Source organism: Sus scrofa, chromosome X, assembly GCF_054392235.1.
Source record: "Sus scrofa isolate SSC_HxYL_T2T_F1_AM1 chromosome X, Sscrofa_HxYL_maternal_Yorkshire_Landrace_v2.0, whole genome shotgun sequence".
NCBI lineage: Eukaryota > Metazoa > Chordata > Mammalia > Artiodactyla > Suidae > Sus > Sus scrofa.
This window is the reverse complement of record NC_139401.1, coordinates 89,139,922-89,161,331: the sequence shown is the minus strand read 5'-3', so window position 1 is coordinate 89,161,331 and position 21,410 is coordinate 89,139,922. Positions and strand designations below refer to the sequence as shown.

The 21,410-nt window shown below is 35.1% G+C and overlaps 1 protein-coding gene across 11 annotated transcripts in view; it reads right to left on the bottom strand.

The window, feature by feature from the left end:
• DIAPH2 (diaphanous related formin 2) overlaps positions 1-21,410 on the bottom strand; it is a 1,391,236-nt gene that overhangs the window by 926,184 nt on the left and 443,642 nt on the right. For 10 of the 11 annotated variants that reach the window (XR_014834653.1, XR_014834654.1, XR_014834655.1 and 7 more), the window contains 2 exons: positions 16,939-17,040; positions 1,954-2,193 (listed from right to left, as the gene is read on the bottom strand). The exons of the other annotated variant lie outside the window; for it this stretch is intronic. Coding sequence is in view for 7 of the 10 variants with exons in the window: in XM_085006645.1 (XP_084862771.1) it covers positions 1,954-2,193; positions 16,939-17,040 (342 nt within the window). In the remaining 3 variants the exon portion in view is untranslated. The remainder of the gene's footprint in view (positions 1-1,953; positions 2,194-16,938; positions 17,041-21,410) is intronic. 11 annotated transcript variants of the gene reach the window in all.

Below are 21,410 nucleotides of genomic sequence, written 5' to 3'. Positions count from 1 at the left end.
CTTCTATTACTATATGATAATATATCCCACAAGATTATTTTTTACTTTATTTGGAGTTGGCAAAAATCTTTGTGTTGAATCCTTTGAGCATACCTCTAGTGATAGATGTCAGACCAGCACTGGCTAGAAGAACTTTTATTTGACAGGTAGATGACAGGAAGAAGCTTCTCTCCAAAATATAAGATGCAACTGTTCAATCCTTCTGTAAGATTAATGCAATCTTTTGTTCCTATGTATTAATGACTTATTCATTCTTACTTCCAAAAATTCAGTTCATGTAATTAATTTGAATACGTGAAATTAACGCATTTAAAAAAGGTAACTAGTTATTCAAATTAGGATAGTTTGTTCTAAATGTTTCTTACATGAATTAAATGTGAAAGAGGTAATGCTACAAATTTCTAATAATATTCTCTTTTAATCTATAATATTTTTGTAATTCTCAACCAAAAATACTTTAAGATTCACTCACTGTGCATACAGCATATACTCTAGACAAGCAGCATCTTGATAAGAGATGTTTTCACTAGTATTGAGAATATGCTATGCAATAAAATGAAAGGGTCTTAAGTATTTAGTTTTATCCTACAAATCTAGCTGTGAGTTATTCCAATTTATTCGAAACATTGCCTTATTCTCTTTGGCATTGTCAATAATTTCATGTTCCCTAATATCACAAGAAGAGGGGCTAAAAATGTTCTTTTGACAAAAATCTAGCATGCCAGACATCTTCCCTATTTTCCTTCCTTACACCCCTCAAAAATAAATCGGGAATAAACAGATACAATTTCATTATGCATCCTATTATCTCCAAATGTTACTTTTTATGTCTATCTGGGTTACAACTATCAGGAATACATCATTTTTGATACATACTAAAAATGCTAGTCCATGTGTATGTAATGCACATCTATTTAATGTATGAATAGAAAAGAAATTTATATCTGTTCTTAGATTGGGGATTCTTGTAATAATATACCTCAAGAACTAACCAAAATACTGTAATGTTTTCAGATGTTAAAGTAAAAAGACAAGTGAAAGAATGGTGAGATGTCAGCGATAGATAGCTTGTTTTCAGATTTTTGTCTCTAGCTTTCTTATAAGCCTTCATCTGAGTGTGTTCCATTTTCTTTGTGTAACAGTTCTTTTCCTTGAATAACTTGGTTTGCTCTAATCTAAAAGTGGATATATAAATCACTTTTGCACTGTCCTGTTTCTTTGTTTACTTTCTTTCTTTTCTTCTTTTTTTGCATTTTAGGGAAATCACTTTTGCACTGTCCTGTTTCTTTGTTTACTTTCTTTCTTTTCTTCTTTTTTTGCTTTTTAGGGCCACACCACAGCATATGGAGGTTCCCAGGTTAGGAGTCAAATCGGAGCTGTAGCCGCTAGCCTATGCCACAACCACAGCAATGCAGGATCCGGGCCACATCTGTGACCTATGATTGTCACTTGATTTTTTAAAAACTTTTAGTTAATGGTCTAGACACCTAGCATAAACTTAATAGCAAAAAACTATTCAACAATAAATACTATAATTTTCTTAGAGGACAATAAGCAAAGCATATTCAGAAAGGAATTTCTGGCTATTTACCTCATTAAATTTAGCTTCTCAACTACTTTTTGAAGAAACATAAATTAAGTGTGAAGGGATTGATATACAAGATTGTGGTCTACTTTATAAAAGGAATTGTTTTTAAATCTAAAAACTCCAGAAAGAATTGATCAGCAAGAGTTCAGTACTACACTAGAAAAGAATTTGCAGTCTTTGAGATTTCACTACAGTAAGATTTTTCAAAATCATTTATCTGTTTTAATTGAGATACCATTCACATGCCATAAAATTCATCCTTTTAAAGCATACGTGTTTTGGTTTATGTAGTATTGCTATTTAGAGTGAGCTCTCTCATAGAAGAGATTATTACTGTAAATTGGCAATATAAAATGTGACCTTACCTTACAGAGAAAGTTGATCTTAAAACCGAAAGACTGGGCATTTCTTGAGCCTGAGTTCATGTAGTTTCCAACCAAAAGGATTAACTCTAAAAGTCTGTGAAAGCTTTCACTTTTCTTCAGTTCTTCACAGGCCAGAGTTACTGCTATGATGCTTGGTTTGATGTTGTTTACATGTTCTTCAAACATGAGCTTGAAAAGAATGCTATTGAGACGAGGCCGCAACATTTTCACTGAGCTCATCTGTAAGATAAGGAATGCTGAATAAGAATATATATTTAAAGCCTGTTATTCTTCTCTCTAGTGGGGATAGTTTTATAGACAATATTGTAAAATTTCTGCATAAGATAAATTCTCACTGAGTTTTAACACATATTATTCTTGTTTGTTTTAGATATTTCAAAGGAATATTTTTATCAAATTTAAAAAGTACTTAGCTGTTGAGTTTTAAAGAAATAAATGAAATCATCATTATAGCATTAAGAAAATATTATTGAAGCTAAGCAGTTGCTATATTTTAACTGCATAAACATTAGTCATCAATAACATTTAAACTACCAAAAATCTATTCCTAAGGCAAATTACAAAAATATACAAATATGACAGTGAATTGAGTGAAATGTTGGGCCATGTATGAAAAATGCACATGATGATAGAAAATGTAAGTGAACCACATTCCCTAAAAAATTACCTATTACTATGCTGTTTGAAATCAGAGGACTAGCTCTGATTGAGCATTTAATAATTTTAAACTTATGATTTCTATTCATAAAATATATTAAATATTTACATATGTTCTACAGAATTTCACCTACTTGACAGAATGTTGATGTTAATTAAGTTATGGTAAAACCACATGAAGTTACTTTTAAGTACATTATTCAATAATTCTATATTGGTTTTCTTCAAAACAGTGCGACTTAGGTTTTAATTACTTGTTTCATAGTATTGGTGCACATTCTTTATTCCCTTTGGTATAGCTCCTATGATAATAATTTCCTTTAGTCTTTAAATTCCCATAACTCCAAGTCATTTAACTAGCTTTCATTCACCAAATGAATTCTGTGAGAGAGGCGAGGGGAGGGTAGACACCTAAGAACATGCACGAGGACATGCACAAATGAAAAGAATTATTAACAATCCAAGTTATATATATATATTACATATAGCTTAGTTTATGCCAGGCACAGATTAGGAACTAAGATATCTGTAGATAACATGAAAAGATTTTGACAGCATAAACAGAAGTCCTTAAGCCACAAACTAGCCTTCAAAAGCAGCAAAATGAGCTGTTTAACAGATTCTGTTCTAATACCAAAGCAAAGAATAATCCGTCATTTTTGCTGTTTGAAATGAATTTTCCCATTAACCATGGATGCCTCCCTCTCCAAAAATTAACCTTTGCCTTCTGCTAATTCCCTATATGCTTTCATCATTTTTATAGGCAAATGTATAAGAGTATGCTGAGAATATTTAACTGTTACTATATTTATGTAGGTCCTATCACTTACTAACAGCTTTTAAAACTATGATCAGAATCATATCCAAAGGATCCTACTGCTTCTTCAGTACTCACGTGGCAAGTATAAGACACACCATCTACTCATAGAAAGTTTTCAGTATAGCCTAAAACTCATAACACAATCACTTGAAAACCGTAGCTAGCAATAAAACCAGCCCATGATTCTAAATGGGTAAAGAAGAAATTAAGTGCTGGAAATGTTCAATGAAAGAAAACTTTAAACTCTATGACTACAATGTTTAATGAAGGCTTCACAGTAGAGGGGATACAAATGGGTAAACAGATAAAAATAAAACAATGGGGGCAGGACAGAGGGAGAGGAAGAGGAAGTAGTGGGGAGAGAACAAACACAAAGGGGGACCAAAAGGAAGTTGTACAGAGAAAGAATGGTGTGAGAAAAGTTTTATAGATTAGGAATATATGAGGTGTATACCTAGGGGCAAAATTTGGACAAAAGTACCATAAAATTTCACAAAATTGGAAGTTAACCATGTCTAAGTCTACAGCTCCATGAATGTGCAAATCTCTACCACTGCCTCCAAACCCTTTTGACTTAATTCCTCCTTTCCTTTCACTGTTAACTGGCTATATCATTAGCAGAGAACCATGTTTTCCATCATTTTATATATTCAGGGAACAGTTTTTCAGTTTCCTTGGTGGTTAAAAGCCCATCGAACTACTCTGACCAGTTGTTACTCACCATGTACCTGTCCTGGACATGTTCTGGAGGGCTTATAGGAACCCAATTCACTAGGGTAGCTTCTTTCTGAGATTGACAAGGAATTTAAACCCCAGGCTTACATAGATTTTTTTAGTCTTGCTTCAGTTCTAATATCACCTGCTTTTATTCCTATTTTTATCCACTCTGGGCTTTGTATTTCAATCCTTGGCCTACAAACCAGAGAGCATAGATTTGATCTTTTTTTTTCTTTAATACCAGATCCAACTGAAATAATGTGACTGAAGGTGTACTTTAAAATTACAGTAACATTAATAACAGCAATTAACATTTATTGAGTACTTTGTGCTGGACATCCTTCTACAGATATGTTTTATATATATATATATAAACTAATTTGATTCTTAAAACAACCCCAGGAAAAGATTATTAGCACCAGTCGCATTCTAAAGATGAGGAAAGTGAGGCACAAAAATACTAAGTAACTTGCACAAAATCAAATTAGATGTTGAAGACCTGGAGAGTTGACCTCAGACATTCTGTCCACAGAACCCAGACTCTCAACCACTATACCACACTTCCTCTCAAGTCATATTGGGAGTATATGTATAATTGGCTGAAGGAGAGATTAGTGGCAAGGATAACATTAGTAAGTCTTCAAATGGTCTTAGAAACAAATAGTGACCTAGGGTATTGACAGTAAGAAGGGAAAGGAAGTAACAGATACAAAAGGCAGAATTAAGGAGGAATCAATGGAACTTAGTAATGACCAGTTACGAGAGGAGAAACTCAAAGTTGACTCCTAAGTTTTGAGTCTGTTGTGAGATAGAAAGCTGTTGGCATTAATAAAGGCAGAAGGATGTGCTAATTTGCTGTGGTTTACTGTTTAGGTTTTTTGTTTGTTTGTTTGAGATGATGAGGGTATAGGAATTTGCTTCAACTGATCCGCTGCTGTCTCCAATAAGCTAATGAAGGACTAAGGCAGTGGGGGGCAGGTAGGGTACAGCTCAGTCGCAAATTCAGTCAAAGGACTGAACCTACCTACATTTGCATAGTCTGACTGTGTGAAACTAACCTACCTAATTTCTCTGCTTCAGTTTCCTCATTAGTAAAGAAGGGAAAATTCACGTCGAGTAATCTTATTTTGATAGTTAGGTAGGAGAAAAAGAAACGATCCATATATATTACTTCCTTCTTTTTTAGTGTTTGCCTTTAAAGTTGTGAAAAGGTGGGGTAAAGAGTACTAGATCTGCAAACGGAAAATACCACTTGGATGTTGCCAAAGGATTTTTATTAGCATTTAAGTGAACTTGATGTGCCATCTTCTCAGACATCAGTATATTTCACTACTAACAAAGACACTAGTAGGTAGATTCCCACTATTAGCTCCAAATCTTGGAGTCATATTCAAGTAGTGGTGAACACAATGTAATTGTGTAAATGTAACACCATTCCTTACTTATATTTTAAACTGAAGAATTTCTTACAATTGTCTTATTTTCCATTCTTGTCATTCAAGCTTAAAATTTATGTACTTCATAGCTAAATTACTAAAATAGACCATTTATTTTTTTTTATTTTTTTTAATAATTTTTTTTTAATTTTCCCACTGTACAGCAAGGGGGGTCAGGTTATCCTTACATTAAAATAGACCATTTAAATGTGTTCCCTGATTCCTCCAGCCTTTTCCCCTCCAAATCCTCACATGAATCGTAAAATGACACCTTTCTAATAGGGAAATAATATTGCCTTCTTGGCATTTTGAGTTTTAGGGATTGTTCTGATATCTGTTAGCATTTGGAAATTCAGACCTTGAGTTTAGGAGGGGATAAGTATTGGAGTTGGCAGATGTGGAAGTTATCAGAATAGATGCTGTGGGAAGCAGGTTGTTGATGAGGAGAATGTATAGAGAGAAGAGTCAAAGACTGCACCTCATACAGCACCTAGCACAGGCTCCTGCATATATTAGAAATTCAGATATTTGCTGATTGATTTTAAAAGCACTCCTTTGCTGACTAACCATTTTCCAGATCTCCCAAGAAGGACAGATTGTCTATTGAACAAAATTAACAGTGAGTGGTAATGCTTTACTGTCCCCAAAATAGTGTCTTCAGCTAAGATGTCAAACCAGAAATGTGAGGGAATTAACTTTGTTGAACTGCTGTTACTGGTTAGATTCTATCATCAATCAGCTTGATTTAGGGCAGAGGTTGTGCATTATAAGGGGGTCAGAGTTGGCCTTTGATCTGCCAGAATTTCTTCCTTCATTTACCCACTAGAATAAAGTTTAGCACATAGCAGATGATAAATATCATAGGTGACTAGAAAAAAATCCTTGTAAAATGAATGAATGCATGGATGTATTCATTTACACAAATAGAAACTCCAGTATCTGCAAAGTGATGGACTAGGAAGTATATGCAAGGTATGAAGAGGGATCATAACAGGCTGATGTGGGGAAGGGGTAGGTACTCTACCTCCCATGTAAAGTCATTAGCTACCATGTGGGTCATTCCAATGACAGCCAAGGCTCAATCTTAGCCAAAATTCAGAGCCCTATCATATAACTATTTTGAAGGGTAGTTTTGAGAGAATTTCTACCCTAATCTTCAGAAAAGGAGAGAAACCATTCTCTAGGCCCATAAGGTAAGCTGTAGTGGAGGAAACAGGGACTTTTGAGTTACACAGACTTGGACTTGAACAACAGTTATGTTACTTTATACTTACAACAATGCGAGTTAGCTAGTGTTTCTGGGACTTTATTTCCCCATTGGTAAGTCACCCATGCAAGTTGTAAGAAGACTTAAATGAGATCCTATGTGTAACATTCCTGTTATGTTCAAGGACACAATGGAAGAACTCTAAAACAGTACCTATTATTGACATTACCCTGTTTACTCACCCTCAGAAATTCCCAAGAAGGAACCACAGTTCCTGACTGTTCTGCCAAAACTGAGATGAAGTTTCTCTCATCCACAATTAAGGGATATGTGTTTCCAGGGCTTGGTGAAGAACAGCCCTCATTATCTATTCAACACTTTGTAAATATCATGCAGCGCTTCCCTTCAGTCAGTTTCAATGCATACTAAGCATTTATGATTAGAAATGTGAGCACTGAAAATGTGTTACTGGGAAAATCAAGAGACTGTGGAGGAGGTGAAGCTATACGGTCTCTTAACAGGACCCACCAAACAGTATGCTATGATCATAGGAATAGAATTTGCTGCAAACAGAAGGGTAAATTTTTATGATCAGACCAGGGAACACTGAGAGACAATAGTTGAATCTCCATTAGAGGATCTGGGTGAGTAAGGGAATGTCTTAGATAACTAAGCTTAGAAATAATAATAGGAAGCACTAAGCAACATCCCCAGTCACAGATACAATTATTAAAAGGCTCATGTTTCTTAAAGGTACTTGAGTGCACCTAAGTGATATAAGCAAATATAACAAAAACTCAGCTGAAACGTATGTTTGTTTTTACTTGTGGTCCCTCGCAGCATTTTAGTTGACTGGCATCCTTTGTTTTATAATTCATTCTGTGAAGTGCTGTGGGATGCTGACCACGGTGTTGTATTATGTAGGGGATTTATTTGTGTTACAAGATGCTTGTCTATCAAAACACATCAAACAGCTATCATTTCTTTAGCTGATTTGCTCTATATTAAAAAAAAAAAGTACACTGACAGCTTCAGTGAGAGCAGCTACAAGTGGGTTATTTCCCCAAAGAGCTAGACACAGTTTTGTTTATATAATTTGAATTTTATACACTTCACTACCTATGCAGCTGGTGAATATTGATGTACTGCCAAACTACTATAAGAATCCATAGAGAAAGGAAAAAGGCCCAAGTGAAACAATCATGTGTGAAGGAAGAGGAAGTGGCTGTATGCTACTCCTCCAGTCACATGTTGCCCATCTTTAAAGTGATTTATATTATCTTTCTTTTTGTACTGCTAAAAAAAGTACCTTTAACTATTATCATATGTGAGCATAACTGATCCTCTAGTGTCTTAAAACAACAATATTAAAAATTCAATAGAATTAACAGATACATTTGTGACAAGGTGTTTCCCCCCATACCTAAATATTACTGTAATCCAATGTACATTGAATATATGGAATAATTTCATATAGTAACAATAATAAAGGTGATGATTATAAAGTGACAATAAAGAAGGGTAGATTCAAGCTAGACAACAGGCAGAACTGCCTATAAAGTTTGTGAGATCCAGACTCAGTGCTGAGCAAAAAAGCTGCTTGGAAGTATGGAAATAAGGCAAGGACATCTGTGATTCTCTGTTAAATAAATAATTTTCTTATCCTCTCGTAGGCATAACCCCCTCCAGAGTGGGCTCTCTACTGTTCATTTCTGTACTTTCTGTAGTACCTCTAGGACCTGGGCTGGACAAAATCATCAATACAAGGGCACCTGGTCTATAGAGCCAGTGGCAAATGTTTATATATTAGATGTCAGGAGAGAGAAGAGGCAGAGTTAATCTGCAAAAATGAGGCTTTGGAAAAACAGTGTTGAAAACACACGCTATTCCAGAAAAACAACGATGTGCTGATAGAGAATATTTTCCCTGAAGATAGTGATATGTAGAAATTATGCATCAACAAACATATACTCATCTTTAGTCTGGAACAAAACATGGTAACAATGTCTGTCCGAAGAGACATTGGAAACTCAGAAGAATTACACTAAGAATTGGAGCAAGAATTTCAAAACATCCTACTGGAAACAAGGTCTGAGGCCAAAAACAGCCACAACAGCATCTGTAGTACTATGCTGTTATCTTAGGGATTACTGATATGTGGAGAGGAAAAGGGGGTTAATTTTACATTTTTAAAAAATTTAATGAAAAGCAATCAATAGCAAAATTGACTGACATTCATAGACTTAATTTGAACATTCAGCTTTCAGGTGGTTTTCTTTTACCTCATTTTTCTGCAAAAGCTGATGGAAATAAGCAGTCTTCACAAAATGGATTATTATGAGAAGTTAGTGAAATGAACAAGAATCTGAATACATGGATTTGGGAAAGAGTCATGGCAAGTTTTCTTTTACTTGACCTCACAATTATTAAACCAGCTCTTTTTTTTTTCAGATAAAATGAATGCACATCTCTAAGTAAGAGATTGTATTCATATTTACAGAAGGAATGAAAATAGAAACAATCAAGGCATTACATATCAAAACACTGAACACTTTGAATGAATGTAGATAAAGAAAAACGCAATTTTCCCAGTGAATATGCAAACCTGAATAATGATTTAATATTAATGGAACAGAAGAGCTACAATTTTTCATCCAAACTAATTGCCTTTGATGATATGTGGGAGAAAAAAGAAGCTTTTAAGAATTTCCTTTTCACCTAGTTAAGCTACCTTGAATAGAGCTCATAAGCTCTTAGGGGGATTTAAAAAAAATTAAAAGCACATCGACTTTATGGTTGTATTTTCAACTACAGGCGCAAATCCACTCCTCCTGCCTTCACATATTACATAGAGAAAGAAAAAAAATTAAATGTGCTGTCAGCAATATCACATAATCTTCGCTTTTCATTATAAACATTTTTATGCACAAGCCTACATCAACATCTTTCTCTTAGATTATAGCTTTAGAATGTTTTTAATTGAAAAATATGGGTAATTTTCAAGTCAGAAAAACAAAGTACGGTTTACTAAGAGAACTAATTATTGCCTTCTTTTTCTCAGAAGATGTGTTAGTTTAATAGATACACACAGTATGGGTCTCCATCCTCAGTGCAAGACAAGTGGGAATTTTCATAGCTCTGAGGTTTGAGAACAGCTGAGTTGCAAACATATTCGGAAGAGTCTAAAAGCTCCTGCTGGGGGTTCTAACTGGCAGAGATTTCAAAGATCTGTGCCTTTTTCCCCAGCAAAGGTACAGCACATAATTACAGCAATGTACCGAATTCAATTCTGTGGGAGGCAAGTTGGAGGACAAGTCAGTGGGAAGCTATGCAGCCAATCTACCCCGCTAAAGAAAAGGACTATTGATCATAGAAGGTGTAGGAACTAGCAAACCCCTCTTCCCAGGAGGTCTGCCTCTAGATAGAGGAAAGGTCCCAGGGTTTTTTATTTGTTTCTTCTCTCTCTCTCTCTCTCTCTTTGGTATCTTTGAAACTTATTATATGTGATAAGTAATGTCATACTTGCTTAAGCAAGCCCAATGATATGAATGCTAAAAAAAAAAAAGTTCAGAAAAAGCTTAGCAGCCCAGTCACTGTCTCAGTTAAGTGTATTTATTTTTTTTTTTAAAAATCAAAGCCAGATTGTTGTCCCCAGTTTTGTCAATTTTATTTTTTTCTGTTTGATGATGATTTTAAGGAGTCTTATAAGAGTCATCCCACTTCCGGCACGTGTCTATTCCTAGCTGATGAGATTTGGTTTTTATGATCCAGAAAGTTATATAGTAATGGAAACTCTACAGGACACTGGCAAAGATGATAGAAGTAAAATTAGAAAAGAGTATTTAGGAGTTCCCGTCGTGGTTCAGTGGTAACGAACCTGACTAGTATCCATGAGGACACAGGTCTGATCCCTGGCCCTGCTTAGTGGGTTGAGGATCTGGCATTGCTGTGGCTGTGGTGTAGGTTGCAGACACGGCTCAGATGTGGTGGTGGTGTTGCTGTGGCTATGGCATAGGTGGGCAGCTGCAGCTCTGATTTGACCCCTAGCCTGGGAAACTCCATATGTTACAAGCGTGGCCCGAAAAGGACAAGAAAATATAGGAAAGAGTATTTGTCATTAGAGGAGACAAAAACACAAAAATGATACAGTAAGGAATCTAACTTCTTCAATGTTATCAAGTGCCATGGGGATACAGAATTCGACAGGACCTAAAAGAGCCCACTTGATTTTGCATTCAAGTTATACATTCAGCAAACATTTAAGTACATTATCATGTGAATTAAATCAATGTGATATATACACTTAAAGAAGCTGCAATCTAGTAGGGGTTATAGATATTCAACAAATAATCTCACAATTAAACATTTAGTTAAAAACCATGATAATTTTGAGAAAGGAAATGACAAAAGGGGCTCCGAGAGAGTTTAACAGGGAGGCCTAATTTTGATTAATAAGTGAAGGCATCAGAGGAAGGGTGAAATTTAAGCTGAGACTCAGAATAAGCAGGAGAGAGACAGGCAGCAAGTGGCAGAAAGAGGGGGAAGCATATGTTATGGTACAGAGGCAGGAAAGAGCATTGTAAATTCAAAACATAACGCACTAATGCTTTAAGCAGATAAATAATGATGCAACACAAATGCACTCTAGAAATGTCACATTGAGGGCTGTGCCAAGAGATTGATTTGGAGGAGAGCAAAAGCGTAAGTGGAGAAAACAGGCTGAAAGTCTATTACAATGGTTGAAGGGAAAGATGACACTGGCTTGGGCTAAAGTGCTGATAGCACAGAAGAGGAAAAGTGAGTCAATCTGATGTAAATTTTAGATGCAATTAGATGGTAATTCATGATCTCTCTTGGATCAGTTTCAATGTTGTCTTTTTTTTTTTTTGGTCTTTTTTTTGCCATTTCTTGGGCCGCTCCCACAACATATGGAGGTTTCCGGGCTAGGGGTTTAATCAGAGCTATAGCCACCAGCCTACACCACAGCCACAGCAACTCAGGTTCCAAGCCGCATCCGCAACCTACACCACGGCTCATGGCAACACCAGATCCTTAACGCACTGAGCAAAGCCAGGGATCGAACCCGCAACCTCGTGGTTCCTAGTCGGATTCGTTAACCACTGAGCCACGATGGGAACTCCTCAATGTCATCTTTAAGGCTGAATTCTGATTGCCGTTTGTTGAATAGTAGTAACTAGAGGTAAGGAAGTAGAGTAAAAGGAGATGATCTTTGAAAAAACTGATGCCAGGTAATGAGGAGAGGCCAATAACTATCATGGACCTCAGGACCAGTGAAGGGTTTTCATCCATCCAGCTATTCATTTATGCATTTTTAGTCAGGGAAAGGCTTAAGAAGATTTTTTTTTTTCTAAAGAGAAGGGCAGACTAGAAACTGATGAATTAAACAAGCAACAGAGTAACAGAAGAAAAGTAGGCAGGAGATAATGATGCCCTAAACAGAGTTAAGTAAATTATCATGTAGCAGAGTGTCTCACACATGTACACATGTGTGCATGTGCACACACACGCACACACACACACACACCAGTCCAACAGTGGTTAAAATCACTATCCTTGTCATTCCACCACCTGGAATTGAATGCTGCACCTCAGAAAAGGTCCCCAGCCTTCCTTGGCCTCAGTTTCCTCAGCCATAACATGCAGCTAATAATAGTGCTAATCTGTAATAGGGCCATGAAGAATTCCTGAGATGGTATGCATAAAGCTGCTTAACATAGCATAGGACACAGTAATACCTCAATACATTTTTGTTTCTGTCACTAATAATGACAAGAGAAATAGTATTAGTCATAACACTGCCCGTTTTATAAGGTTGAACAGAGCAAGTTAATGAAAGTTATGGGTAGAGATAACTTTGTAGATAGAAGACATACTGGAGGTTCTGAAGCCTACATGCTTTCCCTTTTCTCTGGTAGGAGATAATATTATAACCACAAGCCTGTTCTCTACGTCTGTGAGTCTGTTTCTGTTTTGTAGATAGGTTCATTTGTGCCAAGAGGGAGTGGGGAGGGAAGGGGATGGATTGGGAGTTTGGGGTTAGTAGATGGAAACCATTTAGATAAACAACAAGGTCCTACTGTATGACACAGTGAACTATATCCAATCTCCTGGGATAGACCATGATAGAAAAGAATATAAAAAAGAATGTATATACATATGTATATGTATAACTGAGTCACATTGCTGTACAGCAGAAATTGGCACAACATTGTAAATCAACTGTACCTTAATTTTAAAAGAGATTAGGATGTTTGCAGTAAGTGAAAACAATAAGGAGGGGAGGGAGAGAAAATCTGAGGAGAGCAGGTAAGATATGGTAGAGCCACTCTGGAAAAACAAAAGACTACGGAATAGGAACAAGTGAAATAACTGCTGAAATGGCAATGAGAGTCCCTCTGAGGCAAAAGCTAAAATGTCGTAAAGACATCAATTCACTCACTTCACCTAAGAGAACAGTGAGATATAAAGCCAGAGAGTTAGAGGCAGATTTAGAATGCTAAGGAGTTCGGGTTTTATTCTCTAAAATCTGGGAGACACTGAAGGGTTTTACTATAGAAATCATGAGATGAATAGAGATTTTAAAAAAAACTACACTAATTATTTTGGTGAGGGAAGAAAACAGAAGCAAGACAAGTTTGGAGTATTTCTCATTAGGGCAGACTATTCTATACATTTCCAAAATTATCCTAAACGTGGGCTATTTATATATTTTGAGGGTTAAAGAAGTATTTGGGCATTTCCAAACAGAAGTGAATCTAACTTCAACATAGAACTGGAGAAATATATCAACATAATTTTTACTTTTAGAGAGCTAAACTATGCTAATTTTAATCTCAGGCTTGCACTTGGGTTTAAGAGTTTACCTATAATTCAATTCAATAAATACTTATCTACTCTCTATTATATACAAGATATACATGCTGACATATGCGCTTAAAAGACTAAGTCAAATCATTATTTCAAAAACATTTTAGATAGATATGAGATTATTTAACCTTTATTTGGCAAATCCTGATTGATGCTGCCTTAGGTAATTTACATAACATGAACTACTTTGTAATGTCCTTCACTATTTTCCCTACAGACGTGTAGCTAGGAATGGGGAGAGTAAATAAGAGGACCAGGTGACCTCATGAACACAGCCTCAGAATTATTTATGGTTATGGGCATAAACAAGAAATCTCTTCCATTTTCTATTTTGCTTTGAGTTCAGACAGTATATAGCTTTTTATGTCCCCAAACTTCATTTCCTCAGTGTGGTACCAAGGATATTCCTCTTGAAGGACTTGCTTGGCAAACTAATACATCTCCCAAAATAAACTACATTCATGAAAAAAAATGGCTTCAGAGAAATTGTGTAATGTACCTACTGTAAAACTCATAACCATCATGACAAAGCCAAATTCTCAGATGGTCTACAGCTCTGCTTCAATTATAATATGAATCCATACAGCTTAAGTTTCAAGTGTTGACTTTGGTCTAGAAAATTTTATTATTTTGTGTTGAGTTAAAGTGCTGCTACTTAATAAATAATGTCTGGCAAGTTGATTAACTTTCATAATTCAAAAATGAGAGAATTCTCTTCCTCAGGTACCTTTCTGTGTTCTATATCACCCTAAATATAAATTCCCGATTTGGAGTTCTCATCGTGGCTCAGTGGTTAACGAATCCGACTAGGAACCATGAGGTTGCAGGTTCGATCCCTGGCCTTGCTCATCGGTTTAAGGATCGGGTGTTGCTGTGAGCTGTGGTGTAGATAGCAGATGCAACTCGGATCTGGTATTGCTGTGGCTCTGGCGTAGGCCAGTGCCTACAGCTCCGATTCGACCCCTAGCCTGGGAACCTCCATATGCCGCAGGAGCAGCCCTAGAAAAGGCAAAAAGACAAATAAATAAATAAATAAATAAACTCCTGATTTGCTTTTCTAGGATTTGACAGAATGCTCCTACATCAAAATATGTAATGCCATATCTGAGAATTAATAAACGCTAAATATGGGCAAGCAGTTATTGCATCGTTCAAAAGTAATGTTCTCTGTTCCATCTATTACATTTTGACTTTATTTTAATTTTATGTTTTTATTTTTTTACTATAGCTGGTTTATAATGTTCTGTCAATTTTCTATTGTATAACATGTTGACCCAGTTAAAAATACATGTATAGGTTCATCAGAAGTGATTAGACAATAGTTCCCAGTGCTATACAGCAGGATCTCATTGCCCATCCATTCCAAAGGCAACAGTCTGCATCTATGAACCCCAGACTCCCAGTCCATCCCACTCCCTCCCTCTCCCTTCCTCTCCCTCTTGGCGATCACAAATCTGTTCTCCAAGTCCATGATTTTCTTTTCTGTGGAAAGGTTCATTTGTGCTGTATATAAGATTCCAGACATAAGTGATAGCATACGGTATTTGTCTTTCTCCTTCTGACTTACTTCACTTAGGATGAGTCCCAAGTTCCATCCATGTTGTTACAAATGGCATTATTTTATTATTTTTTACAGCTGAGTAGTATTCCATTGTGTATATATACCACATCCTCCTAATCCAATCACCTGTCGATGGACATTGGGGTGTTTCCATGTCTTGGCTATTATAAATAGTGCTACAATGAACATGCGGGTGCATGTGTCTTTTTCAAGGTACATTCTGTCCAGATATATGCCCAAAAGTGGGATGGCTGGGTCATATGGTATTTCTATGCACAGTTTTCTAAGGTACCTCCATACTGTTCTCCATAGTGGTTGTACCAGCTTACATTCCCACCAACAGTGCAGGAGGGTTCCCTTTTCTCCACACCCCCTCCAACATTTGTTATTTGTGGACTTATTAATGATGGCTGTTCTGACCGGTGTAAGGTGGTAACTCAAAGTAGTTTTGATTTGCATTTAAACAGGATTTCAAAATTGCAAAATACCAAATCAGATCAATTTAAATACATTACTATTAAAGAGGTTATAAAATATTTTGGATGAAGCAGAGTGTTTGACTATTAGGTCTGATGGCAATTATTTTTTAAATTTTTATTTATTTATTTTGCTTTTTAGGGCTACAACCATGGCATATGGAAGTTCACAGGTTAGGGGTCGAATTGGAGCTACAGCTGCTGGCCTATGCCACAGTCATGGCAATGTCAGATCCAAGCCGCATCTTTGACTTACACCACAGCTAACGGCAATGCCAGATCACTGATCCACAGAGCTATGCCAAGGATAGAACCCGTGTTCTCATGGATACTCGTCAGATTCCTTTACACTGCACCACGATAGGAATTCCCAGTGATGGTGATTTTAAAATCCTTAGTATGCAGATGGAAAATAGTCAAGGAGCTAGGGTAGAACTGGCAGCAGTAAGAGGAATGTTTATTCACATGGTGAACAAACTTGTATTGAACATCTAAGTCAAAAATAGCATTTTCTTCAAGAAATTAAATAACCATGCTCTCTTTCCCATCTTTTGCTAATTCTTTGAATAAAAGCTTTGGGGAAAACTTACAACATATATATAACTATATTTTTAATGTATAATTTATATCTAGTTATCTTTTGTGCCCTTCAAATAAAGAGGAGATAAAAAAACATAATTCATTCCAAAAATTATTTAACCATGCTATAGTAAAAGTGTATTTAAAGCCTTCAATCAATTAATGACACTCTATGGGAAGTCTGAAAATTCTTGTGCTTTTTCTGATGCAATATACACCACAGAAAAGTGTCTCGAGAACAATGTTAATTATCTAGTTTCCACCCTTATTTTTAGCCTAACTTATTAAGGGCCAAATTCTAACATCAACATCTAAACTGAAGAAAAAAATAGTCAAAATAAATACATATATATATTATTTTTCATATATTAAATCAGCATTAATATAGAGGAAGATATCTTGAGGTATTTTGTAATATAAATCTTAAATTCTTTATTTTTCAATAATTATATAAATAATAAAAGATAAATAAGGATTTTTTTCTCACAATCAATGTTATATTAAATTATGTGGTTATATAAAAGGAAAAAATATCATCAATTAAAATGTCTTTTTTTTTTTCATGGTTTCTGATAATTGTTACCACCAAGGTGAGTTTGTAAGCCCTTGTGCTAGATACATACCACAACTCCAAATTGTTCAGGCTCACAAAGGTCATCATATTCATTCTTCAGGTGTGCTAATTCACTGAGTACCTTCTGCTCAGGAAGATGTTTTATAAGATTCTAAAAAAAAAATAATAAAAGCACAAAAGCTTAGTATTTCATTATTAGGATTATAAATGTACATTAACAACCTTAAAAGAGATTAACTGGGATAGTGGATAAGTTTCTGATTATGGCTCTGTTACAGTATCAATGTATTTTCTCCTTCTTCCCCAAAACCAAACTATAATTTAATGTGATTAAATATAAAAATGTGTTTGGTTTCTGTGCACTACAATGCACAAATGCTAAATTAAAAAAGCATATGACAATAAATAACTTTTCAAATTTGACTATCATTCTGGGCCTTAAACACAAAGCAAAATTTTTAGGTTTTATTTCCTATTATGGTAACTAGTCGATTCATGTAAAAAACAGGAAAATTCTATGTAGAATTAACTTGTGCAATAATAAAATCAACCCTACTCTCTGTAATTGCAAAATCTGCAATCATCTTCAACCTTATAAACTACACCAAGCCTGTAAAAAATAATTTCCCATTATTTACAATTCTGTATTTAAATATACAATATGTTCCTAAAGTTTCATGCATGTTCAAGTTTCATGCCTAAGAGAATCAAAATTAATTAATTTTTCTCAACATAGCTTATCTTGGACTTCAGTACAGTTCTAACTATCATCACATAAGCCTGCAGCCAACGATTCTGGGACTTATATGTAATCTCAAAAGACATGTGAAAGGGAAGAAAGCAGAAAACAAATATTTAAGAAAGAAAAATTAAAAAAAAAAGGCCGAGAAGGAAGTTCCAGAGATAGACCCCTCCACTAATGTAACCATTGAGCTGAAAAGGATGATTTAATAAACCATTTCAGAATGCTGGAATATGACTGAATAATTACAACAAGGAAAATGTTTGATGAAGAGAGATACTGCTGTTCTCTAGTAAGAGAATGACAGGCACAAAACAGGTACTTTTCCTCAGCACCACTGTGAAGATAGTGCGTGAGTTACCAAAGGGAATGCCAGAGTGAGTACTGGGGACCTTGTTCTCAAAAATTTGGAAATGTGCATTTTCATTGGTTTGGCAGTTCCCTAAAGTACCAGTGCAAATGCTTGCCTTGGTTTCAATACTCTCTGGTTGCAACTGATTTACCTGATGGTATATATCAGAAGATGTAAACAGAAATAACTTTCCAGCCTTTTAAACCCAGACATTTAAGGAAATCTTAGGTCACTGGCTGACAGAAGACATAATGAAACCCAAACTATAATAACCACACACAAGGATACACATTTTGCAGCAACTGTTTGAAAATGTAATAAATGAATGGCTACCACCAACAGCAAACAAAAAAATCAGCAGTTTGTAAGGAGTGGAGAATCAGATTCCCAGAGGTATAGTATACTCGAATATCCAGTTCAAAAAAAAAAAAAAAATCATGAAGCATAAGGAAAAACAGGAAAGCATTGCCTGCAAAAAGGTAAAAAAGGGTGTGACAGAAACTGTACCTGAAAAAGCTCAGACTTTTAAGGTATTAGTCAAAAATATTAAATCAATGGTCTTAAATATGCTTAATGAGCTAAAGGAAACTGTGGACAAAAGGAAACTATGGACAAAAGTAAAGGAAACCAGGAAAATGATGTAAAAACAGAATGAGAATATCAATGAGAAGTCAATAAAGACAGACAAATTAAGGAATCTAACAGAGATTCTGGAAGTGAAAAGTTCAATAACCGAAATGAAAATTTTACTAGTGTGGTTGAATAGCAGATATGAGCAGATCGAAGAAAGGATCAATGAACTTGAAAATAAGGAAATTGAAATGATCCAGTGTGAGCAGAAGAAAGAAAAAAGAATGAAGAAAAACACACAAAGCCTGAGAGATCTGTGGTAAACCAAGCACATCAACATGTATTTACATCACAAGATTCCTGGAAGAGAAAGGGGCAGAAAAAAATATGTGAAGAAATAATGGATGAAAACATCCCAAATCTAATGAAATACATAAATATACACACCCAAGAAGCACATCAACTCCAAGCAGGACATGAAAGAGGTCCATGCTGAGACAATTTCTAATCAAATTGTCAAAATGTCAGAAGAGAGAATTTTTAAGCAGCAATAGGGAAGTGAATTGCCATATTTAAGGGATACGCAATAGGATTAATATGATTTCTCCCACAGGAGACAAAAGGTAGTGCAATAACATAATTAAAGTGCTGAAATAAAAGACCGTCAACAAAGAATTCTATATCCAGCAAAATCATCCTCCTTCAAGAATGAAAAACTAAGACAATACCAGATTAACAACAACAAAAGACATAATTTTTGTTAGCAAACATGTCACGCCAGAAATACTAAAAGAGGTCCTACAAGCAGAAATGAAAGGTAATTAAACAGTAATCAAAAACATAAGAAGAAATAAAGAGCAATTATAAAAGTAACTACATATGAAAATATAAAAGTCAAGTTATACTTTATAACTCCTCTTTTTTCTATGTAATTTAAAAGGAAAATGCATAAAACAGTAATTATAAATCTGTTAATGGTATATAATGTATAAATGTAATCTGTGACAATAGCAATATGAAGGAAGGGAGAAAGATGTATAGGAATAGAGTGTGTATATATTATTGAAATTAAATTTCATTATTAAAACTAGGTTATTAAAAGTTTATGATGTTCATTATAATCTGTGAGGTAACTACAAAGAAAATAACTAAAAATTATACAGAATAAAAAGAAGAATCAAGGAGTTCCCATTCTGGCTCAGCAGTAATAAACCCAAATAGTAACCATGGGGATGCAGGTTCAATTAGTGGCCCCATTCAGTAGGTTGAAGATCCAGCATTGCTATGACTGTGGTATAGGTTGCAGACATGGCTTGGATCTGGTGTAACTGTGGTTGTGGTGTAGGCTGGCAGCTGCAGCTCCAATTCAACGCCTAGCCTGGGAACTTCCATATGCCCTTGGTGCAGCCATTTAAAAAAAAAAAAAAAAGGGCATCAAAATAATAGGCTACAAAAAAAAAAACTACCTACAAAAATAGATCGTAATAGTGAAATTAAGCAATAAAAACAGAAAACAGCAGCTAAATGGCAGAAATAAGCCCTTCCTTATGAACAATTAAATGTAAGTGAATTAAACTCTCCAGTTAAAATAAAAGAGTTTTGCAGAACTGATTTCAAAACAAACATAGTATACTGTTGGTAGGAATGTAAACTGGTACACCCACTATGGAAAACAGTAAGGAGGTTGCTCAAAATATTTAAAAAAGAACTACTATACAATCTAGAAATTCCACTTATGGGTATATGGAGAAAATGAAATCACTGTATCAAAAAAATATCAATATGCCCATGTTTGTTACAGCATTACTTACAATTGCCCAGGTATGAAAATAACTTAAGTGCCCATCGATGGATAAAGAAGATCACACGCCACACAGATGCACACACAGACACATACCCAGAGTTACACCCCTTCTCCCCTCCACACACACAATGGAATGCTATTCAGCCCTGAAAAAGAATGAAATGTTGCCATTTGCAACAACACAGATGAATCTTTAAGGCATTACACTAAGTGAAATAAGTCAGAAAGAGAAAGGCAACTACCATATAACCTTATATGTAGACTCAGAAAACAAAACAACAAGAAAATCAAACTGATAGATATAGAACAGACACTGGTGGTTACTTGAGTGGGGAGTAGGCAAAATAGGTGAAGGGGAGTCTAAAGGTATAAATTTCCAGCTATAAAATAAATAAGTCATGGGATATACAGTTAATATGCATATTTGGAAGTCACTAAGAGAGTAGATCTTAAAAGTCCTCATCACAAGAAAAAGAAAAAAATTCTATAACAATATGTGGTGATTTATTGTAGTGATCATGTTACAATTACACAAATACTAAATCATGCTATATACCTTAAATTGATATAATGCTACATATCAATTATACTTCAATGAAAAAAGTAAGTAAATATACAAACATAACCTTCCATATGCAGCCTACATGAGACTCACTTTCAATAAAAAGTCACAAAGTGGTTGAAATCATTAGGATGGAAAAAATATTGCATGTAAATAGTAACCAAAGCAAAAAAAAGGGTGAGGTGTCTAAATTATTGTCAAACTAAATAGACTTTAAGTCACAAAAAATAACGAGACAAGAATATTATATATTCATAAAAGTATCAACTCATCAAGAAGATATAATTATTATAAACACATTCCCATCTAAGAACAGAGCTCTAAAATATGTGAAATAAAAATTCACAAAATTGAAGGAAGAAATAGTTCTACAGTAATAGTTGGAATGCAGGGGTGAGTCAACATATAAAAACCAATCAATGTAATATACCACACTAATAGAATGAAGGGGAATAAACCCACATGACCGTTTCAGCTAATGAATAAAAAGC